Genomic DNA, 26,878 nt, shown 5'->3' with positions numbered 1-26,878 from the left:
AGAGAGCTCTCAAATACCAGATTAGTTCATAATAAATGAGAAGTAATTCTTTCAATCTGTGACCAAAAGAATGACTATGAAGATACATTTATATATATATTTTGTTTTTTACATCACGTGCCTACTGGGAATGCTGCAAATGTGTAAAACACCTAAAACCCAAACTATACTAACATCCTTAAAAAGATACAGGTCACATGGGCCCAGGTGGCTCAGTCAGTTGAGCAGCGGACTCTTGTATCAGCTCAGGTTTTGATCTCAGGGTCATGAGTTCAAGCCCCCGGTTGGGCTCCACCATAGAACAAAAAATACAGGTCAGATGGTAACTACTCTTGTCGTGAGCATAATGTACAGAGCAGTTGAATCACTGTTGTACATCTGAAAATAATGTAACATTGGAGTGTAACAACTACACTCCAAAAAATTTTTTAAATGGCACCACAAAAAAGGAATAAAAAAGAAAAAGTTCATCGGTTAAGCATCACTCAGGAACACTAACCAGACATTCTTGACCCTAGCTTCAATCATTAGTAGGATATCCTGTGGCAGCACACCCATAAGACACCCTATAACCAAACTCCAAAAGAGATCTGGCCAGATAAAAGAAACACACACAAAACCAACATCATTAAGGAAAACTTTCCTAGGTCTTCTTCACAAGAATCATTACAAAATCCCCAGAAAGAGTTTAATCACGCAGCTTTGTCACCACAGAAGGTGGGAGAGCAAGCGGCAACGAAGGGGAACTCCTGGAGCCCCCGCAGGGACCCTCCGCCCCCTCCGGCCAACAGCCTTTCCACCCGCGCAACTCTGCGCTTCAAACCGTACAGACTCCCTGCAACTCGCGCCACCGTGACATTATAATCCCCTATGATATACCGAGGTAATAAACACAAGGCAACACAGTAAACGTGGGTGAGCAAAGTTTGGGCTCGGGCAAAACTAGAAGCCAAGCAAAACCCGGCAAAGCAGCTACGTGTTGCCTCAAAACCAGACAGCCCCAAAGCGGCAGGAGTGGACAGCATGCTCTCCCCCGCACTCTGGAAAACCCAGACAGCTCCAAAGCAGGTTCTAGAAGCGGCGGCTTCCCGGGGACGCCGGACCAGGGGCCGCCGCGGCGCGACCCCGTCTCCCGGCAGTGGTCACCCGGGGCCAGAAGCTGCGTGGGGACACCAGGGCGCCGGCGGGGGCGCGGCCGGGGTGGGGGTGGGGACGGGGACGCGGCGGCCCGGCCCCCTCTCCGGGCTGCGGTCTCCCGGCCCGCACGGCTGCTGGACAGCGCCCACGCCCGCGCGCCCGCGTCCCCGGCGGCCCCCACCCCCGACCTCCCGGGGCCGCGCGGCCGGAGGCCCGAGCCGGGGCCCGCGGACAGGCGCCGTGGGGACACGCGCAGCGGTACCTGTGGCGGCGGCAGCTCCCAGGCGGCGGCGCCGGCGGTGGAGGCGGAGGCGGAGGCGGCGGCGGCGGCAGCGGCGAGGGCGGGGCGCGGCGTGCGCGCTCCCGGCCCGCGGTCCGGTGCGTGGTGCCCGCCCTCTCTCTCCCGGCCGCCCGGCGCCCGCGCAGCTCTCCGCCCCTTCACCTCTCACCTCCTACCTTTCCCCTCCCGCCCTCGCCGCCCCCAGCACGTGCTCCAGCGGCGCGCACATGCGTAGTCGAGCCCCGCCCGTGGCTCCCGCTCGCCCCCTGGCGGACGCCCGCCACGCCACCCGGAGGGAGGGAGAGGTGGCGGCCCTGGGGGGCGGGGCTTGAAGATGGGGCAGGGCCCCGTGGACCGCACCAGGAGAATTACCAAGAACGTGCGCAAGATGCCTAGGTCCCCGTTTAAAACAGCAAAAAATTAAAAACAACAATACAGATGCACAACAATACAGATGGATCGAATAAATTCTGTCCATTTCCCTACAGCCTTTTTTTTTTTAAGATTTATTTATTTGAGAGAGAGAGAGCACAAGAGGGGGTCGGGTCAGAGGGAGAAGCAGACTCCCCACTGAGCGGGGAGCCGGATGTGGGACTCGATACCGGGACTCCAGGATCATGACCTGAGCCGAAGGCAGTCGCCCAACCAACTGAGCCACCCAGGCACCCTTCCTACAGCCTTTCTAAAGGACAAGTTTTATGAATACTTACTGATGTTGAAACCTGTTCCTGAAAGATGGTTCAAAATGAACTGTAGAGTACGATCTCATTTTTATTGAAAGCCATCCACGGAGAAGGAAGGGTCTGGGTGCTGCTGCTGTGTAGTGGGTGGATATATCTGGGTTGCAGATTTAGGGTTTGGGGTTTTTCCGTTCTCCGACGGGCATTTAACCATTTTACACGGACTGTGTCTTTGTTGGAATCGCATAGCTGCATCCACTGAGCGTTTACTCTGTGCCGGGTGCTGAGCTGAGCACTTATCTGAGCATCCCGAAAACCCCGAGGGAGGTCTCCTTACTGAGTCTCATACAAGGGGAACGGAGGGGGGCTTCACCCGCTGTGGGGACACGGGTCCCGGCCCGCCCAGCGCTGGCCAACCCGGGATGCTATGCGCTGAGACTACCCGGGGTCCGCACTCAGGGACCTCGATCGCAATCCCCTTGCCCTCAAGGGACCGGATCTCTAGAGTCAGGGATCAGCCCCGCCCCAACCCCGCTGCCCTGGGCACACTCAGCTCAGCCGCACCCATCCCAGGCAGACCCTGCTCCTGCCCTCAGAGGCCGCAGCTCTGGGATGGCATAAGATGTAGACATAGCCACAACTCGAGGTGGGACTCAGAAGCGGCCCTTCTGCCGGTCCAGCCCCCTGCCCCCTTCTAAGCCTTCTTCAAAGAGACATACCCCCTCCTTCACACCCATTCATTTCCACTGGACTCAGGACCACCTCTCCAAGGCCACCGGTGTTTTGACTCCCTCCCTGCCCACCACACTATTGTCAGAGGGAAATTAAACAATAGTGGGGACAACTGGCCTTGGTCTAAAGTGGCCTTTAAGATTTTGTCCTGTATTCAGGATTGGCTTCTGGTTTCAGATGGGACTTTGGAGAGGGCACCTGGGGAGAGTACTCGAGTAAAGTCTTTACAGTTGACTATTTCCTTGTTCCCTTCTTGGTGAGTGGTCGGATCATACACACAGCCCTGCCCTCTGTCGAGCAACTGTGGTGTCTCCCTGGAGGGTGAGTGCACTGCCCTCTCCATTGGCAACTTTGGCCACCTGTCTGGCTTTGGCCCACAGAGTGTGAGTGAACATGACCTGCATGGGCCTGGCAGAAGCTCTGAGCCACTGGCTGGGAGGATGAGCCTCTCATTCTCTCCCTTAGCCAGGGGGACAGCAGTGCCACATTGGGACTGCTCCTTCCAGCTGGGTCCCAGAATGAGAGATCATGGAGTGGAATGGAAGCAATGCCCCACAGTTGCAAACATGTAACTTAAATGAAGAATATGTCTGTGCATTTAAGCCACTGGGATTTGGAGGCTGCTTGTTACTACAGAAGAGTTGTTAAGTGGTGGAGTCAGGGTCCTAGCCTTGGTTTTTTAAAATAAACTTTACCTGTTTTAAGCGTTCAATGATTTCCAGTATATGCGAAGTGCAACCATCACCACATTCTAACCTTAGAACATTTTCATCCGGCCAAAAAGAAACCTACTGGAGTCATTTCCCATTCTCACACCCAGTCCCACGGAATAGTGTGCTATCAGATCTTTTGTGTCTCGCATGGTGTTTTTGAGGTTTACCCATGTTGTAGCATGTTGCAGCACTTCATTCCTTTTAATTGCCAAATAGCATTCCACTGTAGAGCTGTACCGCTTATTGTCTGTCTATCCATTCATCAGTTGATGGATATTTTGTTTCCACTTCTGGGCCATTATGAATAACGCTGCTGTGAACATCCACATGCAAGTGTTTATGCTTTCATTTTTCTTGGGTATATACATGGAATTGAATGGCTGAGTCATATGGTAAATCTATGTTAAGAAACTTCCAAACAGGAGCGCCTGGGTGGCTCAGTCGTTAAGCATCATGATGCTGGGGTCCTGGGGTCGGGCTCCTTGCTCAGCAGGGAGCCTGCTTCTTCCTTTCCTCCCTGCTCATGCTCTCTCTTGTTATCTCTCTTTCTCTCAAATAAATAAATAAATAAAATCTTAAAAACAACCAACCAACTGCCAAACTGTTTTCCAAGGTGGCTGCACCATTTTACATTCCCACCAGCAATACCTGAGGGCCCCAATTTCTCCATCTCCTTGCTAACCCTTGAAATTCTCAGTCTTTTCACTGCAGCCATTTTAGTGATTACACAGTGGCATCTCATGGTGGTTTTTATTTGTATTTCCCTAGTGGGTAATGATATTGAACATATTTTTATGTGCCTGTTGGTCATCCCCATGTCTGCTTGGGTGCGATGTTTGTTCAAATCTTTGCCTATTATTTTTTTTTTAAAGATTTTATTTATCTATTTGACAGACAGAGAGAGAGACACAGCGAGAGAGGGAACACAAGCAGGGGGAGTGGGAGAGGGAGAAGCAGGCCTCTTGAGGAGCAGGGCACCCGACGCGGGGCTTGATCCCAGGACTCTGGGATTATGACCTGAGCCGAAGGCAGACGCTTAATGACTGAGCCACTCAGGTACCCCTCTTTTGCCTATTATTTAACTGGGTTGTCTTCTTAACGAGGTCTAAGTTTTTTATATATTCTGGACACAAGTCTCTTATGGTATATACGATTTACAAATAATTTTGTAAAAAAATAGAATGATAACTATTTCAAAAATAAAGTACTAAAACTGGCACAACAAAGAAAAGTTATCATATATAAAGACCAATAACAGAGAAGTATTTTTAAACTACCTGCAAAAAATTACTTGACCTTGACCAATGCAAGTCCTAATTTGGGAAAAAATACACTAAGAATTTCAGTGCATACAAAAGGTAGCAAATTCCTCAACATGGTTTATGAGGCATATATTGCTCTTTAAAAAAAAAAAGATTACTTATTTAAGAGAGAGAGAGTATGGAAGGAGAAGAGAGAGAATCCTCAAGCAGACTGCCTGCCGAGTGCGGAGCCTAACGTGGGGCTCAAACCCAGGACCCTAAAGATCATGACCTGAGTCAAAACCAAGAGTCAGATGCTCAACCGACTGAGCCACCTAGGTACCCTGAACCATATATTGTTCTAATGCTCAAACACAGCCAAGCTAACGGATAAGCAAAAAATTATAGTTCATGTTTGCTTACAAATACAGATTGCACAGTATCTCAATAATATTAATTTAAAAATCTTAGCAAGGGGCGCCTGGGTAGATCAGTCCTTAAGCGTCTGCCTTTGGCTCAGATCATGATCCCAGGGTCCTGGTATCGAGCCCCGCATTAGGCTCCTTACTCGGCGGGAAGCCTGCTTCTCCCTCTCCCACTCCCCCTATTTGTGTTCCCTTTCTCGCTGTGTCTCTCTCTGTCAAATAAAATAAAAAATAAAATAAAAATAAAAAATAAAAATCTCAGCAAGCCTAACATAAACAGCTGGTTATAGAAACTACAACAAATACCAGCAAGAAAAAGCTGTAAAAGGAACTTAGGGCTCACACAACAGAGAGATGCTCAACACATCCACAGGATAAATAGTGCCGTTACCTCAGTGAGGCTGAGAAAGTACAGAGTTCACTAATGATTACTGGTTAAACTCTAAAGAGGGGCGGGGTGCAGGAGATTGAGGAGGAGCATTTCTTTTTCCTTTCCCCTTCCAAGGTTATTTCACTGACTTGATAATTTATGTATTTTAAAAACTAAGAATTACTATAAAAATGCTTCCTATTCCCGGGGCACCTGGGTGGCTCAGTCGTTAAGTGTCTGCCTTCGGCTCAGGTCATGATCCCGGGGTCCTGGGATCAAGCCCCGCATCAGGCTCCCTGCTCTGCGGGAAGCCTGCCTTTCCCTCTCCCACTCCCCCTGCTTGTGTTCCTGTTCTCGCTGTCTCTCTCTCTCTGTCAAATAAATAAACAAAATCTTAAAAAAAAAAAAATGCTTCCTATTCCCTTAAAAACAGAAATTAAGACAACAAATACCTTCACATCCCTCTTCACAAATTTCAAAATGCTGACTAAAGTTATTCAGGGTAAATAAACTACTGGAGCTATGTCAAACTAAAAAAACTTTTGCATAGCAAAGAAAACCATTAACAAAATGAAAAAACAACTGACTGAATAGAAGAAATTTTTGCAAATAATGTATGTGATTAGGAGTTAATATCTAAAATACATAAAAAAGGGCGCCTGGGTGGCTCAGTTGGTTAAGCGACTGCCTTCGGCTCAGGTCATGATCCTGGAGTCCCTGGATCGAGTCCCGCATCGGGCTCCCCGCTCAGCGGGGAGTCTGCTTCTCCCTCTGACCCTCCCCACTCTCATGTGCTCTCTCTCATTCTCTCTCTCTCAAATAAATAAATAAAAATAAATAAATAAATAAAATAAAATACATTAAAAAAACTCCTACAACTCAACACCACAAAAAAAGTCCAATTAAAAAATGGGCAGAGCGGGTGCCTGGGTGGCTCAGTCATTAAGCGTCTGCCTTCGGCTCAGGTCATGGTCCCAGGGTCTTGGGATTGAGCCCCACATCGGGCTCCCTACTCGGCAGGAAGCCTGCTTCTCCCTCTCCCACTCCCCCTGCTTGTGTTCCTGCTCTCGCTATCTCTCTCTCTGTCAAATAAATAAATAAAATCTTTAAAAAAAAAAAAAATGGGCAGAGGACCTTGAATAGACATTTTTCAAAGACACCCAGATGGCCAACAGACTCATGAAAAGATGCTCAACATCACTCATCATCAAGGAAATGCAAACCAAAACAACAATGAGGTATCACTTCACACCTGTCAGAATGGCTAGAATCAAAAACACAAGAAGTAACAAGTATTGGGGAAGATATGGAGAAAAAAGGAACTCTCAGGCACTCTTGATGGGAAGGTAAACTGGTGCAGCCACCATGGAAAACAATATGGAGGTTCCTCAAAAAATTAAAAATAGAAACACTATAACACTTTATGACCCAGTAATTCTACTTGTGGGTATTTACCCAAAGAAACCAAAAACTCTAATTTAAAAAGATAATGCACCCCTATGTTTATTGCCAAAACATGGAAGCAATTCAAGTGTCCATCGATAGATGAATGGATAAAGATGTCTTTCTCTCTCTCTCTCTCTCTCTCTCTCACACACACACACACACACACACAGGAATATTACTCAGCTATAAAAAAGAATGAACTGGGGCACCTGGGTGGCTCAGATGGTTAAGCATCTGCCTTAGGCTCAGGTCATGATCTCAGGATCCTGGGACTGAGCCCCACGTTAGGCTCCCTGCTCAGTGGGAAGCCTGCTTCTCCCTCTCCTTCTCCTGCTCCCCCTGCTTGTGCTCTCTCACTCTCTGTCGAATAAATAAATAAAATCTTAAAAAAAAAAAGAACTACTGCCATTGGTGACAACATGGATGGACCTAGAGGGTACTATGCTAAGTGAAATACGTCAGAGAAAGACAAATACCGTATGATTTCACTTACATGTGGAAACTAAAAATAAACAAAAAACAGAAACAGATTCATAAATCCAGAGAACTGGTGGTTGCCAGAGGGGAAGGGGGAGGGGGATGGGCAAAATAGGTGAAGGGGATCAGGAAGTACAACTTCCAGTTATAAAATAAGCAAGTCACAGGGTGCAAAATACAGCATGAGAAATTTAGTCAATAATAGTGTAATAACTTAGTATGGTGACAGATGAGAATTACCATTACTTGTATGGTGGTATTTCATAATGTATGTAACTATCGAATCACTATGTTTTACACCTGAAACTAATAATGTAAGTTAACTATACTTCTATAAAAAAATTTTCCCTATTTAAAGGAAAATAATCAAGGTTGGCATTATTTGTAGATGTTAATATCTGAAAAAGGAAAACAAGAAAAAATATCTAAAAATTCAGGAATCTCAATTAGAAAATTATTAGAATAGTTTAGAAAAACTGTAGAATAAGTTATATATTTCAAAAAGTCAACTACATCCCTATGTCAAAGACACCATAGAAAAATCCACAAAATCGGGGGCGCTTGGGTGGCTCAGTTGGTAGGCATCCAGCTCTTAATCTCAGCTCAGGTCATGATCTCAGGGTCATGGGTTCAAGCCCTGTGTTGGGCTCCAGATTGGGTGTGGAACCTACTTAAAAAAAAAAAAAAAAAAATTCCACAAAACCAGATTTCTTTTCCAATAAAATAAAAAAACATTTAATAACAGGGTATTAATTTCTTCACCTGTTTTTTTAAATAAAATTACACAACTACAATTTTAAAAACGAGAGCAAAAAATCCTTGAAGGATACTTTACAGAGCTTGATAATGTGCTGGTGAAATTCATCTGGATAAATAAGCAGGCAGATATCCTTTTAATAAGAGCTCTTGAGAGCAGACATATACTAACCTTTCAATACCTACTAAGAACAAATTTCAGAAAAGCTCAATTTTAAGAACTTTATATATAAATAAACCCAAACTACATAACAAGAAAGGATCACTACTTTTCAGTAAATACTGTTGGGCTATTTAGTTACTAGCACGAAGACAAATTACAATACTGTAGCAAATTCTAAATAAGTTAATTTGAGGGGCACCTGGGTGGCTCAGTCGGTTGAGCATCTGCCTTCGGCTCAGGTCATGATCCCAGGGTCCTGGGATCGAGCCCCACATTGGGCTCCTTGCTCAGCGGGGAGCCGGCTTCTCCCTCTCCCACTCCCCCTGCTTGTGTTTCCTCTCTCACTGTGTCTCTCTCTGTCAAATAAATAAAATCTTTAAAAAAAAACAAACAGTATTGCCTCCATAATTTCTTCCCCAATTCTCTGCTCCCTCAACAAGACAAAAGCAAAAAAGTGATGAGGAAATAATCACTCTTTCCTGTGACCATCAGCCTGTCACCGTCCATTACTTGTGTTGTTTTATGGCCCTCATCATCTTCTCCACTGTGTCACATTACTTAAGTGCCTGTTGCTTAGCCCCCATCAGAGCACAGCAGGTGCCTTTAAGACTGTCTCTATCTTGGGCGCCTGGGTGGCTCAGTTGGTTAAGCAACTGCCTTCGGCTCAGGTCATGATCCTGGAGTCCCAGGATCGAGTCCCGCATCGGGCTCCCTGCTCGGCAGGGAGTCTGCTTCTCCCTCTGACCCTCCCCCCTCTCATGCTCTCTCTCTCTCTCAAATAAATAAAATATTTAAAAAAAAAAAGAAAGAAAGACTGTCTCTCTTAATGGCCCCTTATATAAAACAGGTGGTCCACAAATATTTCTTGAACAAATGCATATCAGAATAGAAAACAAATCTTCCTGAAGATAAAATGTTTTTCAAGTAGAAAAACATATACATGAACAAATGATAAAATCCTTTCCAAAATATTACAAAGAATGGATAAAACAAGGTTGACCCCAGGTTCTAATTGATAAGTGATTAAGGGTGAGGAATACATTCTCCACACATGGGAAAATAGAGAGAAAATCATATCTTAGTCATTAATGTCCGTTTTCCCACAACTCTGCACAACTATTAAATTAGTAAAAGATAAGTTAAATCCAACGTTGGTGGAGGAAAACTTATAGATCACTGTTAACTGGCTCCATCATTCTGAAGAACAATCTGATACCATGTGAGGGCCAGTCCATGTTTTGTTTTGTTTTTTTAATTAAGTTGGATCCACACCCACCATGAGGCTTGAACTCAGGACCCGAAGCCAAGAGTCACATGTTCTACCAACTGAGCCAGCCAGGTGCCCCAATCCATGCTTTAATTCAGAAATTCCACTTCAGGGAGAAGACTAAAATTTCATCATCCCTCACTTTCACAGGCCCCTTCCCCTGCTTTATTTATTTTTTTTTTTAAGATTTTTTTTTTTTATTCATTTGACAGACAGAGACACAGCGAGAAAGGGAACACAAGCAGGGGAAGGGGGAGAGGGAGAAGCAGGCCTCCTGCAGAGCAGGGAGCCCGATGCGGGGCTCGATCCCAGGACCTTGGGATCATGACCTGAGCCGAAGGCAGACACGTAATGACTGAGCCACCCAGGCGCCTCTTATTTTTACTTTTTAAAGTTTATTTTTTTTTAGTAATCTCTACACCCAACGTGGGGCTCGAAATCACAACCCTCAGATCGAGTCACATGCTCTACAGACTGAGCCAGCCAGTCTGTATATAGCACTTAACACAGTCTAACTCTACAAAGATTACTTCTCAATTTGTTGCAGGCAGGGACCTGCTTTGTCATGGTCATACCCTCACTGCCTAACAGCAGCCTGCCATATAGAAGGTATTCAATATTTGCTGAGTGACTGAATGAAAGTTCTAAGGAAACAAGTATTTGCTCCCACCTCCATATAAGTATGGTATATAAAATTCATAAGGCACCTGGCTGGCTCAGTCAGTGGAGCATGCGGCTCTTGATCTCAGGGTTTTGAGTTTGAGCCCCATGTTGGGCATAGAGATTGCTTAAAAATAAAATCTTCATAATATTTTTTAAGATTGCATTTATTTGAGAGAGAGATAAAGCACCCGACTGTGCACCCAGATGCCCCCCCAAATAAAATTTAATGAGATTAAAAATAATAAAATAATATTCGTAACATAATTTATAATTACAAACCCCAGAACCTACACGCTCAGAGAATAGCTGAGCAAATTAGAATAATGACACCATAAAATGCTCAGTAACCATTAAACATTAAAATTTAGTGAACTTGGGGCGCCTGGGTGGCTCAGTTGGTTAAGCGACTGCCTTCGGCTCAGGTCATGATCCCGGAGTCCCGGGATCGAGTCCCACGTCAGGCTCCCTGCTCAGCAGGGAGTCTGCTTCTCCCTCTGACCCTCCTCCCTCTCATGCTCTCTGTCTCTCATTCTCTCTCTCGCAAATAAATAAAATCTTAAAAAAAAATTAAAAAAAAAAAATTTAGTGAACTCAGGGATGCCTGGGTGGCTCAGTTGGTTAAGCGTCTGCCCTCAATTCAGGTCATGATCCCAGGGTCCTGGGATCGAGTCCTGCATCGGGCTCCCTGCTCAGAGGGGAGTCTGCTTCTCTCTCTCCCTCTGCCCCTCCCCTCTGCTTGTGCTCTTTCTCTCTCCCACTCAAATAAATAAATAAAATCTTATTAAAAAGATTTAGTAAATTCATTTATAAATTAAGTGAAGAAACAGAATAGCAACATCCGTATCATGTAAAAAATGTTCTGGGGTGCCGTGCCCATTCAGAATTGTAGCTCAGATGAAGCTGGTATAAATACTGAAGAGTATTCATAGAAGAATCATTAGTTCTTCAATAACCACTTTCTCAAGTTACTTGTACACATAATTTTCAAATATTCTATCAGGTCTGCGATATTTTGGGGAAGAAAAGCAGCTACTGTTACTGGTTATCAGTGGGATAACCAACATAATAGTACGACTTGAGAAGAGGAGTGATGAATTGTTCCCTTTTATGAAAACTAAAAAACGTGAAAAGTTAAAATTAAACAATAGATATGAAATTTCCTTAGTCCCTGCTGATCAGTGTAATTGTTTCATTTCGAATTCATTGCAGTATAATTTGCATATAGCAAAAATGTACCCAGTTTAAGGGAATGCCCCTGGTGTCTACTCTGAGGCGATCCTGACTGACGGGCTGAGTGTGGCATCTACAGGATGCTGGGGCAAGAGCTCACCTCTTCGGTCTTCACAGGTGAGGGAGGAACTTGCCAAGGCTCCATCCCATCTGGCAGCAAGAACATTCCTGACCCCTCTCACCAAGCCAGGAAGCCTCATGTGCCAGGGACCCCAGAACCAGGAGGAAGTGAAGCTGTGAACCAAGTGGGGAGCCTGCCCCTGGGTTCTGGGAGGCTCGGTCAGCAAGTGTGAACTTCAGAGTCGGGCTCCACTACCTACGGCCGGCTCTCCAGTCTTGAGCGCGCTGGCCAAACCTCTTTAAGCCGGTTTTCTTACCAGACTGAAGGGCAAATACCTCTGCAGGACGCAGGTGAAAATTAAATGAGACAGTCCATCACTAGGAAGCCACAATACAGGGACTCTCCTCATGCCAGCCATGATTACCCACGGTGTCCCTCCGGGGCCTGCCACCCGGGGCTGTCTCCTAGCTGGCATATTCATACCCACTCTGGCTCTGAAAGGCACAACAGCCAAATGGGCAGTTGAGGCTAAAGCGTATTTAATGAAAGGCTCCCGGCACCACTTTCACCCGGTTTCAACATGTGGCGTCTCTCTCCTCAGAAGCCGGGTTGCTATTTCCTCTGTTATCCAAACAGCCCAGGGAACTAGGACGTGCCGTCACAGCCCCTTTCCACGGCCCCGCCCCGCAGTGAGGCTGTTGGTCCAGGCTGAAATGCCACTTCAAAGGTGTACAGATCCATTCCGACCCGTCGCTTTATCTTTCACATCTGAAAACGGTCCAAGGTCGCTCTGTGTGCTCCTCAATCAGGTCACAGAACAGCAGGAGACATCCCTTTGGCAAAAAAGGACACACTTTTGTCCTGTATCTTGTACTGGTAAGTGAGGCTCCCGTCCCGCTGGGCTGTGGGCTGTGACGGTGTCCGCCAGAGGATCCTCAGCTACAGGGAAAAGGAGAATGAAAGAGAAGCAGCCCCCAAGTACCCGCCTGCTCCACCACCTGCTACCGAGGCCTCAAGGAGGTCCCGGTCATGTGCCATGCAGCATGTGACCCACTTCAAAAACAAAGCTTATTACCAGCTAACTAAAACTAAAGATTCCCCCTCTCCGATACAGGAGTGATACCTGCCCGTTACAGAAAATCTGTAAGAGGAAGAAAAAGAAAAACAGCCATCCAGGGAAAAACCACTGAAGTAATTTGGTCTTTTTCTATGCATGCTTTTGTGGGCTGCACTGATTTTGAGAATCGACTCAGTACCTTCCAACCAGTACAGGCTCGGGAAGGCTAGAGGTTTATTCTGATGATGTCTCAATGCTAGGCAGGCTAGGATGCTCCACGGGACTGGCCGCAGAGAACCCTCTCCGAACCCTCTCCTCCCACTGTGCACACAGGCACTACCACACGGCATCTCGGGGCTCACCCATTTGTTTTCTTTTCTGACTCTAGGCCAAAACTCCCACCCATGCCTAATGGGCCAAGAGTGGTCAATGTCAAGTTAACCTGGAAGCCGTGGTGGGGGTGTGGGAGGAGATTCCGAAAGAAAAGTTCCAGAAGGCAGAGAACCATGGCAGCCCCTTGGGAGGAGGTAGAACCTGACCTCCCTCACAAGGCAGGACTCTCGGCTTCTGCCTGAGTTCTCCAACATTCTGGTCAGAGGCAGCAGCGGGGGCAGCAGCAACCCCAGCCACGGGTATGGTCCCCCCAGGTTTGTATTTTAAAAGGAGCAGCACTGACCTGAGTAAACAAAGCCTTCTGTGGTCCTGCAGAGGCATTCTGCTGTCGGACAGCAGGGGCCCTGCATTCTGCTCCAGACAGCAGTCTCCTTTTTAGGAAGTTCTGCTTCGATCACAAATGGAACCACCATGGAAAACGTGCACTGGTGTGTGAGGCTAGCCCCATCTGGAACAGACTGTCTTGCATTCACACAACTCCTGAGGTTTCCCTTGCACCCGAAGGAACGCCCCAACCAGACAGCCCCTAGGGCCTGACACTATCCCACGTATGGTCTCGGCTCAGGTGCAGAGGCAGCAGCTGGTGCCCCATGAGCCCCTGCGCACCTGTCCATGCACGTCCCTGCAGAAGCCCGTAGCCAGGCCCTCGGCCCGCAGGATCAGGTGGCTCTGGTGACTAAGGCCATTCAAGAGGATGTCATTCTCCTCGTCCTCGCCGTCTCCACTGTCGTGTACCAGGGTCACGATGTTTCCCTGCAACAGAGAGTCAAGATGAGAACCTGCTCCTCCAGGCAGGGCCATGAGGGAGCACTGGGCTTTCGGTGCCTCCAATCCCTTGCATGTCTTCACCCTGATCAGCCTTCATGCTGCTACTACTGGGAAGGACCCTTGCCTGTGCTCCAGGACCCTAATTCCAGCCTCGCCAGCACATCCAACCTATCCTGCCAGCTCAGTCCCTCTTAAACCAAGCTCAGCTCAGCCTGTGGTCCTCCATGTTAGCAAAAAGTGCCACCTTTCTGCCAGGCTCCTGAGTGCTCAGCAAGCACCAGACTGCAGCGGGGACCAGAGGGGAGCAGTGTGGGCCCTAAAGACAACACAGGACACAGGCCAGGAGAAAGGGGAGCATGGGGGGCTGAGGGAGCACAGGGAAGAGGCATCATGTCTGGCCCAGCGGAGAGGGTCAGGAGGTGGACACACATGAGCAGAGTTAGAAGGGCAAGCAGGAGTTAGCCAACCAGAACCGAGGGGGAGGTCGACCCACTGAAGGGGATACCCTGAATAGTAAGTCCTTTCAGAGGTATAGTGTCGAGTTGTTCAAAAGAATGAAGCAGACCCGAGTGTTCTGTTCTTGGGCAATGGACACCAAGATACAGGTGTGCTATGAAATGGCATGGCAGGTGACCAGCGACGTGAAGAAAAATGCAGAGAGGGGCACCTGGGTGGCTCAGTCAGTTAAGCGTCTGCCTTCGGCTCAGGTCATGATCCCAGGGTCCTGGGATCGAACCCCACATCGGGCTCCGTGCTCAGCAGGAAGCCTGCTTCTCCCTCTCCCGCTCCCCCTGCTTGTGCTCCCTTTCTCGCTGTCTCTCTCTGTCAGATAAATAAATAAAATCTTAAAAAAAAAAAAAAAGAAAAGAAAAGAAATTTCTGCAAAAAAAGCCGCTCCATCTGTCCTTACGGCTGCCCTAGCAAGTTAGTAAGTTCCTGCCTCCAACGTTTAAAATAAGAATAGCTCAGTCGGTTAAGCGGCTGCTTTCAGCTCAGGTCATGATCCCGGGGTCCTGGGATCGAGCCCCACATCGGGCTCCCTCCTCCGTGGGAAGCCTGCTTCTCCCTCCCTCACTCCCCCTGTTTGTGTTCCCTCTCTCGCTGTGTCTCTCTCTGTCAAATAAATAAATAAAATCTTGAAAGAAAGAAAGAAAAACAGAGAGAGAGAAAGAAATTAAAAAAAAGAAAAGAAAAGAAAAACGCAGAGAGACACACACACATACAACACGTTCACAATTGCACAGACTCTCTGGAACAATATCCACATTGGGAAAAAGACCATTACTTTTTATTAAAGTACTCTTTGTGCTATTTATTTTTGCTTTCTTAAACTATTCCGAAGTTTTACTTTTTCAACTAAAAGAGGTATTTTTAACAAAACGAGGATGGCAGTGGGCCACAGAGCAAGCTAAGCTGCAGGCGGTGTGCCCACTTCGGTGTCGCTGATCGCGCCCTCCGCGCCCCTTCTGTTCCCCCCTCCTCCACGTTGCCCAGCTCCTGGCCCTGTGACCGCGGCCCCTGGAGTTCCCCTGAACCCAGCTGCCAGGCAGGCCCTTGAGCACAGGAGGTGCTCAACATGCCCTGCTGGGGACACGCAGCCCTGGCTGACTCCCAATAGCTCACGCCAACTGCTGCCCAGCAACGCAGCCTGACCACACGGTGTTGAGGGCCGCAGGCTCCTACCAGGGGCGCCATCACATGCTGAAGAGCGGCCGCGGTGGGCCAGACGTTGTGTGGGCGTGCTGCAAGCTTCGTGTCACTGAACTCCTGCCGTTGCGTTCCCATGAGGCAGGCACCAGAGCCATTCCTACTGTATAGATGGGTCTACTCCCATTGTTTAACTCTCTGTTTTGGCAAAATCCCCATTTTTGCCTCATCATTTGACAATAAAGATCAGGTCCTATACTTGCATCGCATCACACAAATTTTTTACAGCCGTTTATATCTCAACTGATCTTCAAAGGCCACACAGAGAGACAATGACCTGTCCCAGGACACGAGGCAATGTATGCCAGAGCTGGGACTTCCGCAGAACCACACACGACAGGCCACAGTCAAGACAGTACCGATGAACCTTTTCATTTTGAGGCCTTCATTTTTTAGCAGCGGCAAGTAGGGGAGTGGAGGATGGCAGACCAAAAGATTTCTGGGGCTACCAGAGTAAAGCCAAACCCCCAGGCAAATACACAAGAAAGACCACCGCAAGCAAGGGAGGTGTGGACCCACGTGGGCCCATGGAGGTCACAGGCGGGAGCACAGAGAGCAGGCTGATCAGTACCTTTCGTTCCCAGCACACGGCCACTCTGCAGTAGTGGATGAAGTCCAACACAGCCACGGCCCCCAGGCCCAGGCTCAGCAGCACACTGAGGTCGTCCACTAGCAGCACTGGGCACCTCCACGCGGCCCGTCCGTCATCCACGGGCTTCAGAGCCTCTCGGACAAACTCATACAGGGGCTGCAGGTTCCCAGCATCGGCCTCCCTGGAGCATCAAGCAAGGGTCACCAGAGAGCTCATTCTCTCTACAAATGTTTATCCGGGACTGAGCAGCACCACAGGAAAGGGCTGGGGGTGGGGGTGGGGGGCAGGCCTTGGCCCAAGGGGCTCCTGATCTGGTTGGAAAGAAAAGGCATGCATTCATACATGAGCAAGTTGTACTTCAAACACTCCTTGAGGCCTAAGAGGTACAAAGCACTGTGCTAGAAACTGGGGGACACAAAAATAAACAGGCTCTCGGACCCTCAAGAGACACCATGCAGCCCCTCCTCCTAAGAGCTTAAGGCATCGAAGATTAATCTGGATTGGGCAGGCAGGAGAAGCCTTCCCGGGAGATCATCATGGGGATAAAAAGCTAAACAGCAATTCAGGTAACCTAGCGGTGAGGGACGAAGGTCTAAGGGCTGTTTGTGTACCTAACAGATTCCACCTGTTTCTGAACAAGTTGGCCCAGCTACCTCCGCCTCCCCAATGACTGCCCTTGGCGGTCACTTCCCAGCAACAGAGGCTCAAAAAGCACCCGAGCAAAGGGCCTTGGCATGTGCCCATGCTCCAGGTCCAAGCCCCGCTAACAGCAAGGACAACCTCCCCCAACCCGGGGGTGAGGTGTATCCAGGCCCATCATTCAGACGAAGACAGCTGGGTTCAGAGATGGTAAAGGTTGTGTGCGAGATCACATGCATAGGGTCAGGGCACGGGGCCTTCTGACCATACTGCTTTCCATCCACCGCATCAGGCTGAGTCTGAGAGAGGGGGCGGCAGGGAGAGCTCCCGTAGGGACTCCTTCGTGGTGGAGGAAGAAGAGCACCCAGGTTGGGAGTCTGCACAGTTATGTTTGTGGCTGGCACTCATCAAGGACAAGAAACAGGAAAACCAATCTCAGAATAGCAAACCCAGGAGTCGATGGACTTTTTCTTAAAGAGCAACAGTAATATTTTAGGCTTGTGCGTTCTATGATCTCTGTCTCAACTACTCAACTCTGCCGTTGGAGTGCAAAACAGCCGGGAACAATATACGAACAAATGAATGCAGCTATTCTAATAAAACTTTATTTACAAAAACAGGTAGCTGGCCCACGGGCCATACTTTGCTGAGCCCTGTATCGAGCCAAAAACAGAACAAAGGTGTGTGCAAGGGCTCCGAGCCAGGGTTGGAAAAAACACCGTTCTGCCATACTCTCAGCAAATAATGCTTTCTGTAGCCTTTAGGTCATCCATACACCCTCTGGCCCATGATTAAGAGCCAAGGGCTTTTTGATGAAGCCACAACACCAGGGAAGTGTCTGCCTCCTGAAGCCAGCTCTGTCCCCCCACATGCCACACACCAGGGAGAAGGAATCACAGGGCAAGCCTGGTCTGGGCCTCCCCACCCCATGGGTACTTCTGGGCGGGGCTGCGGGCTGACTGACCTGAGGAACTGCAGGGGGTGTGGCTCCGCCTGAGCCCGGAAGAAGACATCCACCGAAGACTTAAGACCCTCGAGGAAAACAAGTTGCCCGCATTCCCGGGCCGCAGTCAGGCTGACACCCTAAACAACACAGGAGAGAGTGAATCACAGTGCCTTGCAGGGGAACCCACCCCATAGGCCAGACTCCAGCTCACAAAAGGGCACAGGACACATTCTAAGCCCTGCAAATGTGCACCTGTCCACCTTCGGATGGGGCCCATGCCTTCTCTCCACTGTGCATTCCCAACCCACAATCCCCACTGTGCTCAAGTGTGCCTTTACGTTTGTCACTTGGTAAAAAACTGATGTTTTGCTCACATATTCGTTTTCATGACGGCTCAATGGTTTTAATTTGCAATAGTATCAGGAAGTGTATCATCAACTTTTCTAAAAGTATGTATTTACAAAGTTAAGCACATTTAGAAACGGTAATAATGACAATAAAATGGTGGGAGAACGACCAAGGTCTGAAACACGCTGGCTGTAGAAGAAAGGGCCAGACGTTGGCTTCGAGTTTCACAAACCCTTCCGGGAACGCCTCAGTGGTACAGGACCTCAGAGCTGCTCTGAGGCTTTCAGGAACATAGCTCCGAGATCGGAACGGCCAGGCTGCTGGCCACACAGGGAGATCCAGGTTCTCCTTCTCTGCCCTCTTCCTCAGAGGCGGCACTCCCACGAGAGCTGCGGCAACATGAACTCTCAACGCACTAGTTCGGGGGTGGGCTAAGTTTCTCTGCGTAGGGCAAGACAGGCTTTGCAGGCCATAGTCTGTGCTGTCACTACTCAGCTCTGTAGAATGACAGCAACCACCCACGACTCATAAACAAACGGGCCAACCCCTGCTCTAGACCAGACTTTTTTTTTAAATTATTTTTTTATTTTTTTATTTTTTTAAAAGATTTTATTTATTCATTTGAGACACAGAAATACAGAGAGAGAGAGAAAGCATGAGCAGGGAGAGAGGCAGAGGGAGAAGCAGGCTCCTCACTGAGCCAGGAGCCTGATATGGGGCTCAATCCCAGGACCCTGGGATCATGACCTGAGCTGAAGGCAGACGCTTAACAACTGAGCCACCCAGGTGCCCCTAATTAACTTTTTAAAAATAATCTCTACACCCAACGTGGGGCTCAAACTCACAACCCCGAGATCAAGAGTCGCATGCTCTTTGGATTGAGCCAGCCAGGTGCCCCTAGACCAGAACTTCTTTTTTTTTTTTTTTAAAGATTTTATTTATTCATTTGAGACACAGAGATACAGAGAGAGAGAGAGAGAGAAAGCATGAGCAGGGAGAGAGGCAGAGGCAGAGGGAGAAGCAGGCTCCTCGCTGAGCCAGGAGCCTGATGTGGGGCTCGATCCCAGGACCCTGGGATCATGACCTGAGCCGAAGGCAGACGCTTAACCATCTGAGCCAGCCAGGCGCCCCTAGACCAGAACTTCTTAACATGGCTCTTCATGACCTACCCGATTACGAAGCTCTAGAGTCACCTGATTAAAAGGCAGATCCTTGAGCGCCACTCCAGACCTCCAGAACCAGACGCTTTGTGGGCAGGGCCCAAGAATCTGCATTTCGGCAAACACCCAAAGATGGATACAGTCTAAATATGCAACCCACTGCTCTGTCTGTGCAGACCCAGGTCACACGGAGCTCTTTACACCGCTCATGCCCCTTGATCAGGTCTCAGTTGTTCATTCTCACCCCAGTGTCCCCCACTACGCAGCGCCATTAGCTCCACGGTCACCCCGGCAGACAGAAAGACTCCTGTTCATCCCCTCTGCCCTTGCTCATTACCATTCTACTAATGGCAGTTCAGTAATACACCAAGAGTATGGAGGCTCACACTCTAGTCCTTCATGTGCCCAGTCCTGTGCGGGCCATTCCTGCTGTGTCAATGACGATTCTAAGGTAACAGAAAAAGTAGCCCATCTGGACATGAGTGTACACCAGTTTCTCATCCAGAAACACAGATGCTTAGGGTCAGAGAGACATGCTTCACAGACCTGGAATGTAATGTGTTCTTAACATGACTGCTCTCCCTGAGCTCATGCTCTGACCTCTAACCCAGGAAATTCTTCCTTCTCAGCAGAGGATGGGAAAGTCTACCCTCCTCTCATCCTCTCATTTGTTTCTCCCCATCAGAGTGACATCGGGCAGTGACATGGCCCAGTAGGAAGACTGGCATTTCAATGATCACTGCTAATGGGTAGCCTGCTTCTTTTCCCCTCTGAGGCTGGCCTATTAAAAACAAAACAAAATTAAAAAAGACCAAAAAAACAAAAACAAAAAACAAAACAGTAAGCCCCTCTGGTCACAGGTCATGGGCGACGGCCTAGGCTATAGGCTAGGCCAGAAGGTTCACCAGCCTCTTGGCCATCTTATTCTTGCCTGCCCACATCTGATAAGACGAAGGGCAGGCCAAGATCAGATAAGGAGCAGGTGACAAAAGCACCTCTCCCCACATTTGGGTTCTAAGCCCTAAGCTTAGGGAGACAGTAGGAGGCACTCAATTTGGTGGCAGACCAAGCTGTGATCAACCGAGCAGGACTAAGATTAAAGCCCACACTGAGAAGGAGAAAATCTTAACTGGTCCAGAGTCAGTAGAGCTGCATTTGATTAATTAACAACAGATGTGGTTCTATAAACTCTAAATTAATAAAACAGGTAGAGATGCTGCCTTAGCCCTTCAGATAAGGGGTTCAGCACCCCGTGATTTCCCCAGTCACTCTCTTGCTAAGTTCTCTACAACCCACACAGGGGAGACCAGCCTCGGCCCCACTCACACCTGCGTGACCCACATACTCAGGGACTGCACCTCGGAGGTCTATGATATTTACCAACTTCTGTCCCACGATATTGTAGTGACTGAAGGACTGGATGAGTGCCACAAAGCAGACTTTACAATTGGCTAGAAAACAAAACAAACAGATTTTTAGTGACATCTTTACTTACAATCAGTCTCATACAGTTCATACTTCTGGAAACAAAAGCACTGGGCCAGGTCTAGACAGACTCAAGGGGCCCTGCAACCTGACATACCCAATTCCATTCTAAGACACACATTTCTCATATATAATAATTATATCTTATTTCATTGAACCTGAGACATACTTTTGTTATGTGTATTACTAGGTACCTTATTTTGTTCGATTGTCAACGAGTTGTGGTTTTTAAAAAATAAAATAAAATAAAAAATAATATTTTGGAACTCCTGGGTGGCTTAGTCGGTTAGGCGTCTGCCTTCGGCTTAGTTCATGATCCTGGGATTGAGTCCTGCATCGGGCTCCCTGCTCTGCGGGAAGCCTGCTTCTCCCTCTCCCTGCCACTCCCCCTGCTTGTGCTTGTGCTCTTCTCTCTCTCTCTCTCTCCCCCGACAAATAAATAAATAAAATCTTTTTTAAAAATTAAATAAATAAAAAATAATATTTTTCCATTTGTTGTTGGTGTATACAGAAATATAATTGATTTCTTTTCAACTGTTCTTATATCCAAGAAGTTATAAGGGGAACACAAAGAAGCTCTAGCTACCTTACTAAACATAATTAGTTTCTAATAATTCATCTGTAGATTCTCTTACTCTTTCAGTGCTGACAATAACATCATCTGGAAAAGAAAACAACTTCCAAAGCTGTGAACTATTACAACTAAGAGTGCCAAAAGTCTACCCTCTATCCTGGCCTGGCTCAGCAGGAGCTCAAGGAGAATCAGTTGATAAATGAGTCTTTTTTTTTTTTTTTTCATTTGGCTGTTTTCTTCTTCTAATCTACTTCCGTCTATAAATTGCAGTGACCCTGCAGTTTTCCTCCCGATGTTCTTTAGGAAGCATCTACTGGCTGGGCAACGTGTCAATGGGTCCAGGGCCCAAAGACCTCAAGATGCACAAGGACCGAGGAGCAACAAAATCAGCAGGCCACGTAAGAGACTCAGTGAGACTGTGCGCACACTTGGTGGAGAAGGGAAGATAGGACACAGATACAGAGAGCACTTACCACCCTTTGGGATGGATGGGCAGGGAACAAGATGGTCAGCAACCTGTTACCTAATAAACAGCCACCTGGCTACCCAAACACCAAAGCCCTGGTTGGTTAATACTATTCCCATTGCGTTTTCCCTTAGGTTTCTTTTTCTACAGCATCAATGAGTCCTATACCTTTGAGGTAGAAGGAGAGAAAGTGGTGCACAAGGAAGCTGCCGTCTGTCTTGGCATCACAGAGTAGAGTCAGTTTCCCCTACAAGTTAAGAGGAACACAAAAAGTTGAATTAGACTCCCTGGAAGGAGGTCGATATCTACACACACACACACACACACACACACACACACACACAGATTACCGAAAAGAAGAAAATAAGTCAAAATTATGGGAAAAAACAACACTTAAAGTGATTGCTATTAAGTCACTTATTATGGGCAAGCATATCTCAGCTTCCACTTTCCCAAGGCAAACAGAGAATAAAGTGCCTCCTCTTCCTCATTCACCTTGGTACCTCAGGGACCAGTCCTGGGAAGAACGAGATCCTGAATGAAAGAAGCTTCTACCGTCAGAATCCAACAAAAATCACAGCCTGCCAAGATTGGAATGCACCTTCAAAAAACTAATCTGATCCAACTGCCTTCCTATTCCTAATTCTGATACCAATTCTGTCCAATAGGGTGGGGGAGAGGGGAGTAGTAGTAGTTGACAGAGGCCTCCAGTAACAAAGTTATCCCATCCCAGTGGCCCTGGACACTGCTTCAGGCAGAGCCCTGATCATGGAAAGTCCTGGAAAGACCTCTAAAGATAGTCTCCACAGGGGCTGGCTGTCCTGCTCCAGCCACCTCTAGTTCCCTGTCGGTGAAAGGGGAGGTCGGGATCAAATGGTATCAGATACGGCACTTCCATGCTGTGACTTTTTTTCACTTATAAAATATGAAAGATCGCACTATCAGACCTTGAGAGTTACCTCCAGTGCTGTCATTTCCCGGTGCCCACTTTGATGCTCCAGTCCCCACTCTGGCCCTGGCTTGAGCGCTCTGGAGGTGCCCAGATAACTAGCAAGGTCGCCAGTGCCACCTGCAGGCTTGGGCAACTGACACCCACAGGGTCTACTGAAAACTGTAATTTGCCTGACACCGTGGGTTCATAAAAAGGCCTGATACAGGGCGCCTGGGTGGCGGCTCAGTTGGTTGGGCGACTGCCTTCGGCTCAGGTCATGATCCTGGAGTCCCGGGATCGAGTCCCATATCGGGCTCCTTGCTCAGCAGGGAGTCTGCTTCTCCCTCTGCCCTCTTCCCTCTCGTGCTCTCTGTCTCTCATTCTCTCTCTCGCAAATAAATAAAATCTTAAAAAAAAAAAAAAGGCCTGATACATTTGGTGTCTTGGCTGCCTGGAGGAGCTTACCATTTCCTCAGGAAGACAAAGGTTATAAAATAAACCAGGTTAAGTTCCTGGGAGAAGTAACGCCGGGCCAAAATGTGAAAAATTTCGGGATGCCTCGGAGTGCGGGAAGGAGGGTGGAGAAAAAGTGGCGGAGCTGTTGTGCCCAAGGCCGACTTGATACAAGCCAACGCCGGCTGAGAGCAACCTGGAAGAGCACCATTCAAGACCATGAGGAGGAAGAGGGGGAGCAGCGTTCACTGTGACCTGCACAATGCCGCAGGGCCAGAGAGAGAGACTCGGGCGGTTAAGAAGCTCGTCTCCTGGGAAAGGTGGACACTCGAACTCCCGACTCTCAGGCAACCTCCTCTGGGCGCCGGGACGCAGTGAGCATGCACAGGGCCCCCCAGTAAACGTCTGTGAACGTAAGCCAATGCACAGTTGGTCAAGCTTTCCGGGCACTTTCGAGGGTACACACGGCCTTTGAGAAGACGCTCACGGCTCGTAAGCGCCCGCGCCCAGCCGTTTCCGGGTTGGCCCTCCCCGGACTACAACTCCCAGGCGCCCTTGTGCCCGCGGCCGTCGCGTCTTTCCCACGGCTCCGCGTGCGCTTCATCCGGGGATGCGGTCTTCCGCCACGCTCCGGAACCCGCCCCCCTTCCCACCTCGCGGCGTCTAACCTGCTCCGCCCTGTCAGGGGTGATGTTGAGAAGGTTATTGAGTTCCGGGAACATTCCGAGCTCCGGGCACGAGCGTCCCGGACCGGGAGTTAGGGCTGCAGCGGGAACGACGGAGACCGAAGAGCTACACACCACTCGGGCCCGCGCGGGGGGAGCGCGCATGCGCAACGCCCCTTCCGGGCGCCGCGTAGCCAATCAGGCGGGCGCCTGGACCGGGCCGCTGCCGGCGCACGCGCGAGGGTGCGCATCCGGCCGGAGTGGTGGGGGTGCTGGCCTTGCGGCGCGTCCTTGAAGGTCCGACGCGCCCCACGGTGGCCCCCGATGCCCCGCGCGACGGGTGTCTTCCGCCTTCCCGTGGCCTTGCTCTCTCCCCAGCCCCGGGCCTCAGGGCCGTACAGTCCGCCCTTCCACACGCGCCTGTCGAGCTCCTGCTGTGTCCCCCAGGTCTCTAAGCTCAAGCTACATAGGGAGCGAGACGGGTGAGGATGCCCGCCCTTTCTCGCAAAGCAGAAAACAAACGTAATAAACGCGGAATTGTATATGGGAAAGTTATTGGGAAAAAAGGCAAAAGCTGGAAAAGGGAGTAATGGTGGGTAAAGGTAGGTTCGGAATTAAAGAGGTTGTCAAGGTCAGCGCACTATGAAAATATGATTGGAACACACCTTGCATGCTCCTACTCCGGACTTCTGCACCAACTGTTCCTCCCTCCCGGAATGCTGTTTTCCCAGATACTCAGAAGATTTAAAAAATCCCCCACTTTTTTCCGGTCTTTGCTCAGATATCACTAATCTTCGAGGCCTTCCCTGACCATCCTGTTTAAATTGTTTTTGTGTTTGTTTTTAAGATTTTATTTGCCAGAGAGAGAGCACAAGCAGGGGGAGTGGCAGGCAGAGGGAGAAGCAGGCTCCCCGCTGAGCAGGGGGAGCCCGATGTGAGACTCGATCCCAGGATCCGGGATCATGACTTGAGCCGAAGGCAGTTGCCAAACCAATCAAGCCACCCAGGCGCCCTGACCATCCTGTTTAAATTGCAAGGCTGTCCTTTCCCCAACACTTACCCTTTTCCCCTGCTTTCTTTTTTTCATAGCGTTTATATCTAACTTACTATGTATAGTTCTATTGTAGCCCAATGAGCCTCAGAGCACCAGGGACAATCCTATAATTCGACAAAATCACCTTTATTGATTCATTGCAAGGATAGAGGTAGCATACCAATAGAGTCCTGGGACCTGTTACTAAGCAAAGGAAAGGGAGTTGTTTTAGGATTTGGGAAAGGATGGAGTTCAGGTAAAATTTAAACGAAGTGCTGTTTTGTTGATAGGCTGGAAGCAGAGCATAGCTGTGTGTGAGGGGTCAATATCTGGCCTGGACTGTAAAGAGGACCAAGGTTTCCAGTGCATACCACATGGTTAAGATAGATGTGGAATGGGGAGATGAGGGGGGGGATGGGTAAAATAGATAAAGGGGATTAAGAGTACACTTATCTTTTTTTTTCACATTAAAACACTCATAATTGAAATATCTTTATCTTATGTACAATGAGTTGGCATTAAGGTAGGTATCTGGGATGACCCATTCAAGGAAGTTCACTTAATCCAACTTAATGGAGCCTATATCCTTCGCATATTGACAGAAACACTGGCAACAAATATTGAGGCCGTATTTCTGGATCAGACCTTGCTTGCTTGAGCAGATGTGGCAAGAACCCTGGCCATCTTTCCTCAGATGGCTCCAGTAGAACTGCTGGTGACCCATCTTGCTCTCTTGGATGCAAAGAGGCAGAAGGGAGAGTACACTTACCTTGATGAGCACTGAGAAATGTATAGAATGGTGAATCATTATATTGTACACCTGAAACTATTATAACATTGTATGTTTATACTTCAGTAAAAAAAAGTTTTTCGGGGCGCCTGGGTGGCTCAGTTGGTTAAACGTCTGCCTTTGGCTCGGTCATGATCCCATTATCCTGAGATTGAGCCCCACATCTGCTTCCTGCTCAGCAGGGAGTCTGCTTCTCTGCTCCGCACCCCCACCCTGCCATGCTCATGCTCGCACGTGAGCTCTCTCTCAGATAAATAAAATATTTTTTAAAAAGGTTTTTTTAAACATAGATGTATGTAGTCACTCACTTATTTGAAACTCCCCACCTGGGCCGGAATTCGAAGCTGCTTCTCTGTCAAAATTACTTAGGTCCTCCAGCCAGGAACGGGACATTATATGCTTACTGGTATGTGAGGGAGAAGAGCAGTCCCCAGCATCCAGGGGCTAGTTCTTGGTGTTGTCCTGTTGAGCATAAACAATTTCATAAAACATCAACATCAGAGTGATTATGATGGGTCAAGACAAAACTAGTCCACTTAGTTATGTTGAACACAAAACAAGAGCACTGTCCAAGCCACAACCAACCAGACGTTCCCACTCCCAGCTAAAGACTACTGCTTCTTTACCATCACAGCTTTAGCCTCACTCTTTCAGTCCTCCCTGTAGATGAGATTCATTAAGGTACTCGATCATAGAATTAACCCCGCTTTTAACAGCACCCAATCCCAAACCCTCCTCCCAATCACCTAACAAGCCAAATCCTATAATTGTGTTCTAACATTCTTTTTTTTTAATCAAAAAAAAATTTTTTTAAGATTTTATTTACTTGACAGAGAGAGACACAGCGAGAGAGGGAACACAAGCAGGGGGAGTGGGAGAGAGAGAAGCAGGCTTCCCGCAGAGCAGGGAGCTGGATGCGGGGCTCAATCCCAGGATCCTGGGATCATGACCTGAGCTAAAGGCAGATGCTTAACGACTGAGCCACCCAGGTGCCTCTGTTCTAATGCTCTTAATGATACACCCCATAATTTCCCATGGTGTGCATTCTCTTTCACAGCAATGAATAATAAACCCAACTTTTCAACAATAGGTGAATTCCTGGTGGTTGTTTCCTGGAAGGAAATGACAGGATTTCAGTTTCAACTTCAGAATTAGCAAATAGTTTCTGAGTAAGAAAGCAGGAGTCCTCAAAAAAAAAAAAAAAAAAAAAAAAAAAAAAAAAAAAAAAAA

The 26,878-nt window shown here is 48.2% G+C and overlaps 3 protein-coding genes across 4 annotated transcripts in view; all 3 read right to left on the bottom strand.

The window, feature by feature from the left end:
* SCAP (SREBF chaperone) overlaps positions 1–1,452 on the bottom strand; it is a 67,167-nt gene extending 65,715 nt beyond the window's left edge. The window contains exon 1 of the mRNA XM_034998138.1: positions 1,400–1,452. The gene's annotated coding sequence lies outside the window, so the exon portion shown is untranslated. The remainder of the gene's footprint in view (positions 1–1,399) is intronic.
* Positions 1,453–12,163: 10,711 nt separating this feature from the next.
* On the bottom strand, positions 12,164–23,979 carry ELP6 (elongator acetyltransferase complex subunit 6). Of its 2 annotated transcripts, XM_034997102.1 has the most exons (7): positions 23,829–23,979; positions 21,945–22,023; positions 20,632–20,702; positions 17,762–17,880; positions 16,138–16,339; positions 13,698–13,844; positions 12,164–12,580 (listed from the first exon to the last, which is right to left on the bottom strand). In XM_034997102.1, the coding sequence occupies exons 1-7, from the start codon at positions 23,880–23,882 to the stop codon at positions 12,452–12,454; spliced, it is 801 nt and encodes a 266-aa protein (XP_034852993.1). In that variant the 5' UTR covers positions 23,883–23,979; the 3' UTR covers positions 12,164–12,451. The 2 variants fall into 2 exon arrangements, with proteins under 2 accessions (XP_034852993.1, XP_034852994.1); XM_034997103.1 differs by lacking the exon at positions 20,632–20,702 and having other exon boundaries at positions 23,829–23,915.
* Positions 23,980–25,340: 1,361 nt separating this feature from the next.
* Positions 25,341–25,657, bottom strand: LOC118005633 (40S ribosomal protein S29-like). The gene has a single exon (XM_034997606.1). The coding sequence runs from the start codon at positions 25,580–25,582 to the stop codon at positions 25,418–25,420; it is 165 nt and encodes a 54-aa protein (XP_034853497.1). The 5' UTR covers positions 25,583–25,657; the 3' UTR covers positions 25,341–25,417.
* Between the last annotated feature and the right edge of the window lie 1,221 nt (positions 25,658–26,878).

This window comes from Mirounga leonina, unplaced genomic scaffold (genome assembly GCF_011800145.1).
Source record: "Mirounga leonina isolate KUSES-001 unplaced genomic scaffold, KU_Mleo_1.0 Mir_94, whole genome shotgun sequence".
Classification (NCBI taxonomy): Eukaryota; Metazoa; Chordata; class Mammalia; order Carnivora; family Phocidae; genus Mirounga; species Mirounga leonina.
Note: the sequence above shows the minus strand (reverse complement) of the source record. Positions and strands in the feature narration are given on the sequence as shown.

Bases quoted from the DNA above. Each gene is read 5' to 3' on its own strand.
- LOC118005633 (XM_034997606.1), bottom strand. From the start codon at position 25,582: ATGGGTCACCAGCAGTTCTACTGGAGCCATCTGAGGAAAGATGGCCAG.
- ELP6 (XM_034997102.1), bottom strand. From the start codon at position 23,882: ATGTTCCCGGAACTCAATAACCTTCTCAACATCACCCCTGACAGGGCG. The intron at 16,340-17,761 runs GTCAGTCAGCCC...TTGATGCTCCAG, and splicing joins CACCCCCTGCAGTTCCTCAG to GGAGGCCGATGCTGGGAACC. The intron at 13,845-16,137 runs GTACTGATCAGC...TCTCTGTTGCAG, and splicing joins CCGTGTGCTGGGAACGAAAG to GGAAACATCGTGACCCTGGT.